Source organism: Epinephelus moara, chromosome 20 (genome assembly GCF_006386435.1).
Source record: "Epinephelus moara isolate mb chromosome 20, YSFRI_EMoa_1.0, whole genome shotgun sequence".
Taxonomy (NCBI): Eukaryota; Metazoa; Chordata; class Actinopteri; order Perciformes; family Serranidae; genus Epinephelus; species Epinephelus moara.
In genome coordinates this window covers 40,211,669-40,219,523 of record NC_065525.1, presented here as the reverse complement: position 1 = coordinate 40,219,523, position 7,855 = coordinate 40,211,669, and the positions used below count along the sequence as shown (strand labels likewise).

General features: G+C 40.4%; 1 protein-coding gene across 1 annotated transcript in view; it reads right to left on the bottom strand.

Annotated features, from left to right (window-relative positions):
• Positions 1-7,855, bottom strand: part of LOC126408332 (copine-8-like) — a 96,353-nt gene that overhangs the window by 11,527 nt on the left and 76,971 nt on the right. The window contains exons 12-15 of the mRNA XM_050073833.1: positions 7,277-7,333; positions 6,050-6,111; positions 5,729-5,775; positions 3,426-3,607 (exon numbers count right to left, since the gene is read on the bottom strand). Coding sequence (XP_049929790.1) covers positions 3,426-3,607; positions 5,729-5,775; positions 6,050-6,111; positions 7,277-7,333 — 348 coding nt within the window. The remainder of the gene's footprint in view (positions 1-3,425; positions 3,608-5,728; positions 5,776-6,049; positions 6,112-7,276; positions 7,334-7,855) is intronic.

The following is a 7,855-nucleotide window of genomic DNA, read 5'->3' as shown; positions in this document are numbered from 1 at the left end:
AAGTTTAAAGTTTGTTTATTTAACCCTGTTAACAATAAACAGGTCAGTTTCTCATACCAACTGTTGTGGATCATTTTAACTAACCTGATTAAGTAGTTGTTCTTTGCTTGATCAAACCTTTTCTAACATGACTGACAACAAAATAAGTGAATATGTATAATACGTGCTTTGATCGGATCGGTATCAGCCAAAACTCAAGGCTGTAATATCGGTATCGGATCGGAAGTGAAAAAGCTGGATCGGGACATCCCTAACACTAAGTGTATATTCAGCCACAAAATAAGTCTGAAAAGCTGCAAATCAGAACAGAGGTTAAGAGAGTTGTTGCATAGAGATGATGCACTGTCTCATCTAGTTGAATTGGTGTGAACAGGCAGGTTTTCAGAACGTTGCAGAGCGAAGCGTTGACAGAAGTCATCTGTTTCAACTCGTCTTCTCATGACCTTTGGTCTGAACTGGACTTTAGAACATGTTGTCCAACAGAAGCTCATCCACCTGCTTCAAACCTGTTTTAAGAACCAAATCTGCTGCAGTGTTTTCGTCTCTCTGCAGCCTGCACATCCTTTGACAGACATATTCAAATTAATGTCTGGTGACAGGGTTTAAGTTTTCCAAAAGTATCCACCAAAGAAGCAAACAACACATTATTTAATCTCCCATATGTTTTGGGCTTTCTAATTACCTCAGTATGAAACCATCTTGACTAACTCTGCTCGGCCGCTCATGAGTACGATCGGCGCACATGAGACTCCTTTGCTGTGTAAATGGAGCTTGCATAATGACGTGGAATTCAGCAGTGGCTTTCTCCCACTGCGGCCTCGCAGCTGCAGCTTCCTCTTTAAGAGCTGACAAAGTTAAATCCTTAATGGTTAGATTAATGCATGTGCGCCTTGTCTCGAAGGTTTGGCGCCGCTGGGGAAGCTGTTACCCAACGCTAAGCAGCTGTAAACGCCTCTGGAGGAACATCTGGAAGTGACAGTAGAGCAGGGAGAGGATTCTGGGTGGCTGAGGAGTGGTCAGGACGTCTACAGCCCCGCAGCGCTTGACATTGGCAGAGTGGTACTGTATGGATGAATGAATGGATGGGTGGAGGATGAAAAGATGCACGGCTGAATGCTGATGGTGCTGAATGGAGGACGCAGTTAACCCAGATCCTTAATGTGTGTATGATTTCTATATATTTTTAAATGATTGTCATAAAGAACTGAAACTGTCTTTGTCTCTTCAGCAGGAGAAAAAACTGACAGTATAAATATAAAAATAAATAAAGTTGTGTGTTTGCAAAGCCAAAAACTCACCAGCTCATTTGGCTTTCATCAGCGCAGTGTGAGCGCCGGCTGAATGGCTGAATTTGTTCTTGTTTTTGGACAGCAGCGTTCACCACCCACCCAGAAACTGTTGCCTGTAATTGGTCATTTGTGTATGAAAGTGTCTGGTTCCATGCTGCGTGTTTTCATTTTACTTTTACAGAGTTTTTTTTTGTTAACATAGTTCTGATACAACTTTATGTTCACATTTTGATTTGAGAAATAAAGCAGGTTGCAAACTTCCTCCAGCTGGTGTGAAGGCCATTAAAATATTTACTCTGTGACATATTCAGCAGCAGTCTGAGAACCAGTCCAATTTCTTTTATACCGTCAGTCCTGATGTTAATGTTGTCCTAAATTAACACTGCAAAATCTTTATGTCCAAACATTTTGTCCCTTCAGACGATAAATATCTAAACAACTGTAGGATGATCAAGGATCAGGAAATTTGGTTCATGTTGCTCAGTAAATTCAACTAAATGACTCTGGTGACAAATTCCACATCTACCCTTTGGACTGACAAATAATCTGATACAGACAGTCATGTTTTCTCGTGACTCCTCATTACTCCTCGTGACCTTTCATCTTTCACCATCATCAAGTTGAAATTTTGAATTGTCCCACAGTTTGTTTTTTGACTCCTGTCAGCTTCAGTTATACTAAATGTTCAGTTCTTTAGTTGTTTGTCCACAGCTAAATATTCATGGATTTATTATTCATCATTGAAGCAAAGACAGTTGTCACCATATTAGATTGTTTTAGATAATTGTCAATTTTCTTTTTGACTGATACCGACTACTGACTGTGTTTTACGGCATCATGTCTGGGAGTGGCAAACTTAACTTCATCTTACTTGTGCATCGACAATAAGATGTCTGTCTGTCCATACATCTATCCATTTAAATTAACACAGTACACATTAAACCTGCCAAATGTCAGCATCGTCATTTCAGACATATTAACATCCAGAAGTAGCTTTAAGTCAAGCTGTGTCTGCGTACAGCCTCACAGAGCTGCTGACATCTCTGTGGAGTTTTGTTTTTTTTAATTTCTAAATTATTACTTCCATTGTTCAACACTCAAAGCATTTAGCATAGTTAGCTCTGGAAGAACACTGTCACTTTCCCTCTGTGTGCCGTAAATCAATATTTTATCAGGGGTGCAAACTCATCAGAGGTGTAAAAGCTGACACGGGTAGTGCCAACACATATTTGCAGACTGTCTTTGCAGTAAGTGCAAAATTCCAACCAGTGCCGCTGGTAATTGAGCCAAGCAGTTTTTTTATTGATGGTCATATGTTGCATCATGCCACACAGCGCGCAGAGTCAATGCAAAACCAAACGCGGTCCATCAGTCTGTCGTGATGAAAGTTTGAGACAAAGTCGGCCTCATTCAGCAACTTGGCATCATTTTACTCATTCACACCGTGACTTCGTCGTTTCGTGCCAAATCTGACCCGGCGGAGGCCTTGTTGAAAGTGATGATCTTCTTCATCATTGTTTTGTTTGGTTAAGAAGATTATGTGAAATAATTGAACAGGTGTTTGCACGCCTTGTGTGGGTTTCGGTAGAGGAAGGAACACACAGTTAAACTGAAGTGTCCATGCGTTATGATGGTTTAGATGAATATTTCAGCTATAAGCGATAAGCTGAGTACATCACAGTTTTTTTGTTTTGGGTCAATTATTTGGGGCAATTTTTGTCATTTCAGTTTGTTAATTTTAAAATTCAGAGTCAGTGATTCTTAAAACAGTGGAAAGACTAACCAAGATGGTTTTAGTGAGAATAGTTTCATTTCTTTTATTTTTTTTTACGATGAGGCAACAAGGCAGTTAAGCTTGTCTTAGTTCAGTGAAAGAAAGAAACTTAAATTCAGAAGGAGTTCGGTTTTATTTTTCTGTTTAATAAAGGAAAAAATAAGTGTAAAAATATTTCCTCTCTTGAGATCTTGTGAGCTTATTTGGTTTATTCATTAGACTAGCTCAGAGTTTGTGCAACTTACCAAAGAAACAATCAGAAACAATACATTGTGTGCCTATATTTAAAAAGGAGAAATGATTTGTAGATTTGTGTGGATGGTTTCATGTTTGATGATAATAAGAGAAAACTGTTTCCTCACCAGGGCGAACTCGTGCGAGACCCGTCCGTCTGGTGGAAGCTTGGCACCAAAGCCCAGTGCAGGAAACATCTTGTCACTGTCGTAGTCCTGGATGATCTCTCCGACGGCCCGCAGCGCCATGGCGTAGTCGTTGAGCTGATATGGGCTCATGTAATGGAGCGAGGTGGGCTGGGACGGGTTGCCTGGGACCCGAGCGTTCAACACAATATAACACACATCAGCATCAAACTGTAATTACGCCCGCTCCCCCTGGGCTGTGAGTCATATTAAATATAAAAGGAGGGGAGTGGGTGGAGGGGGTTCACATGCAGGCTGGAGTTTAGCTACACAAACATGTCTCCTCAGCACAGCTGCTCTGGAGGCAGAAAGCATCTCACTGGTCGCCTCAAACCTCAGCGGGCAGTGAGATGAAGCGCAGCTCGTTCAGTAAAGCTCAGATACATGGAGCTACTAATAAGATGATGAGCCCCAGTGACCTGCTGACCCCCCAACATCTCCTCCCCACCATCATTAATGAATCAGATCAATAAAGATGTGATGACTCAGAAATGATGAAGATGATAAAAACAGTAAAAACTAAAGTCTGACTTCATTTGTCTCGTTTTTATTTTTGTCCCTAAATGAGAACAGATAAATATAAATACATGAAAGTAAATGTAAAACCACAGTTGTGACATTAAAGGATGAGGCCGGTGATGTTCTATATTTTGACTTCCACAAACCGTCTGTAGCTTCAGAGCCTTCAGTTCTTTCTGATGAATCTTTAAAAATCCGTCTGTCACATGTCGTTTCTTCTTTTTAAAAAAGGCCCAGTCATTCAGTAAAAACAGCTGAGCTGGAGTTTTTAGCAAACATTATTAAAACCAGAGAAAACAGATAATTTGTTGGGGACTATTTTCAGCTTTACACATTTGGAGCTGTGCTGAGTATTTCCAGCAGCAGAATGGTGTGTGTGGGATTTAATCAAAATAAACTACAGCTCCCATGTTCGTCATTACACAGGAACACGTGACGCACAACAACAGCGTGGCTCATAAATGTGTTTTTAATAGTTTTCTGAGAAAGAATGGAGCTCTGTGGCAGAGAGGAAGATTATATTAGATCAAGACTTTTTTAGACTTTTTAGAGCCACTCGGAGTGATATTTAACCCTGGAGAAAGATAGTTGATTGCTGAGTCTCATTTCCAGGTCATCAAATATTGACGCTTTGGGTGGTCAGAACTGAACCACCAACCCAGAGTGTCTCTATCTGACGACCTGGAAATATCAACCATCTTTTTCCAGAGTCACATACAGCACCTTTAAAATACATTTTACAATAACCAAAGCTGAAGAAAATAAAAACATATACTGAATTAAATGACTTTCGGTTCAGGACTGACAGTTTTACTCAAATGTTTAATGTCACATAAACTTATTTGGGAAGTACCTGGCATTAGTTTGCAAGTTTTGGGGGGCAAGAGGAGGAGCCCTGATGTATCAGGTTTATATTGGGATGAATTCATTGTTGGTTTTTGTTTCAAGTCCTTTTGTAATAAAATAAGGAAAATAGAATATCACAGGCCTCGTTCTTTAATATGTGTGTGGACTGTTTTGTGTAATATTATAAAGGGAATGAGAGGTTTTATATTCTAACGAAACTTCTGCAAATATGAACAACTGAGGCTGGAACAGAAACTTGTAATGTACTGTAACGTAATTATCTGCATAATATCACCATTATTTCAGACGTTCCTGGAGACGGGGCGTAGAAAAGGGATTTGATGGCAGTAAAAAAAAAAAGCCTCCTATTTCTCCTGCGACATAAAGATGTCTCCAAAATCCTATTACATATATTAACTTAGTAAATCATCCCTCACTGAAATGAGAACATCCCTCATCTGTGACAAAGGCTTCTGCACAGAATGTGTTTGTTTGTGGTTAAATTGCTGTCACTGATGAATGTACAGCAGTTTACCTGTGGGGCTTCATAAACACTGACGACATGTGGTGACAACCATCTGAACTGGAAATGTCATTTAAAAATGCGTGTAATGAGTTTCTGTACAGACTGAGGCACAAACTGAGAACTTCAAACTGAGCTCACAAAGTTCAGAGGAAAAGATAATGTTCAAATAATCGTCCAACTTTTAGCTGCTTTGCCTTTTTTGTCTCCGGCTAAGTAAAAGTGTCATTAAAATAAGTCAGTTAAAACCGACTTCACTAAAGACTTCACATCAAATAAAGATCTTAGTGATAACCACCAAAGTTTAATCTGTTCGATACACTTTCATCGATAAGAGCAGAAGCTTTCAAACACTCACCATTTGATGCCGTGAAATCAATTGCCACTGTGAAATTAATCTGAGTCCTACAAGAGAAAACAAGTCACGTAAGGAGTTAACGTGGAACCATCAATCACGCTAGATTATACCACAGCATGTTTCAAAGCGTGCAGCGGCGAGCAATTAAGCAGCGGGTTATCGGCAGCTGTCAGTCTTAATATCAGAGCTGAGAGATAAACACCGAGCGGTAATCCTCTCAGCGGAGTCTCTGGAGACTGCACACAACATCACAACTGCAGCTGACTGATGCTGCTGTCTAATATCTGCACAATCATATGAGGACGTTTATGGTGAACTCACCCGCCTCGGATGTAGTCCAGGAAGGAGAGCTCAGTGTCCACCAGGCAGGACAGCAGAGTGACCTGAAGACAGTCAGAGACATGAAGGAAGAAGACAAGGGTCGGTTTCAACTTCTAAGCTACAAGGCCATCCACAACCACGACCTCCTTCCTATCACCATACCTGCTCGCACCCTCAGATCCTCTTCTTCTATTCACCTCACTGTCCCCTCCATTCGCCTCACTACCATGGGGGGCAGAGCATTGAGCTGCTCTGCTCCCCAACTCTGGAATTCACTCCCCCCTGACCTCCGAAATATTGATTCACTCCCACACTTTAAATCCAGGCTGAAAACTCACCTGTTCAGGCTTTCCTACTCTCTTTGAGTGGGTAGATGTTTTGTTTATGTTTGTTTTGTTTGTTGTTAAATGTTTAATTATCTTGTACTTTGTATTTTATTGTAATTTACTCTGTATTTTACTCTGTAAGGCGACCTTGAGTGTCATGAAAGGCGCCCAGAAATAAAATGTATTATTATTATAACATTACAGCATGAGCAGAGGCTGTTCAGATGAAATCAGAGATCATAAGTTTGTTATTTTGTGGAGATAAAAACAGGAGGTCCGTCTCTCCAACATTCAGCTCTGTGTATCATTCTTTGTTTTGCTTCTCAATATTTTAAATTCTCAAGTTCATTACAGCCACTTCATTTCACTACTGAACCACGACAAACTCATCAAACACATACATGTCTCTGACTTTAATTAATTTGTGTAAAACAAATCTAATGATTCTTATTCAAACCTGTTTAAAGCGTGGTCAGATCAAACTGTCTGGACCCAGAGGTAAAAACTTTCTGTTGAGCCTCTGTTGCTTCAGTGCACACAGCACAGTTAAGACGGCGGTGTCATTAGGACACAGATCCTGCACTGGATACTAAATGTCTCTAAACTCTGTTTGGCCCCGATCACACAGAATGCTTTTCAGCAACCTGAAGATGTTTGTCTAATTGTTTTCAATGAGACTGAAGCTTTTTGTTCGCTGCTTTTGCATTGCTGAGCAGCTCATGTTTTCCTGCTCTATGCAGATCATGTTGTTGCAGGAGCTGCTCTGAACATCTTGAGTTAAAAAAACTTCAACTCAGAGCAGAAAAGTACCTGACTTCATTTGCATTGCAGTTGGTGTTACAGACAATGCCCAAAATTAAAAACAAATCACACAAACTCTGGATATAAACTGCTGACTCACCGTTCCTGAGTTTTGGTACTTTTTCTTCTTCTTTCCTTTTTTCTTTGGATTTAGCACCTGTGGAGGAAACATGAGCATTGATCAGCTGTGTGGCGTCTCAGTGAGCTGTGAACGATCCTGATTATTTTATTTCACTCGTCACATGACGCTGCTTCTAAAAGAGGTCGGACTGACACCATCGAAAGCCTCAAACTTCTCCCAGAAAATGTTCACGTCAAGATGTTTGTCTGAACTGATTATTTTATTTTGTATCGTGTGTGTGTTGGTAACAGGGACGTGCAGATGTCACAGCTCTTGTTTAGTTTGATTGACAGGTATTTTAACCTGAAACACTCAGACCTTGACATGAGCTCCACCTTCACTTCCTTCAGTGTCAGCCTCTGGTCTAAACCTCAGACGTGTGAAGGGCAGCAGAGTTACAGAAAACACTTCATTAAAGGGAAATTTCGGTTTATTTCAACCCGTCTCCTATTGTCCTAAATTTGTTTCAAGTGACTAGTGACATAAAAATAATAGTTAGCATGTTAGCCGTTAGCCTAGATACAGCCGGGGCGCATAGTAGCGTCAGACCTGTTAAAA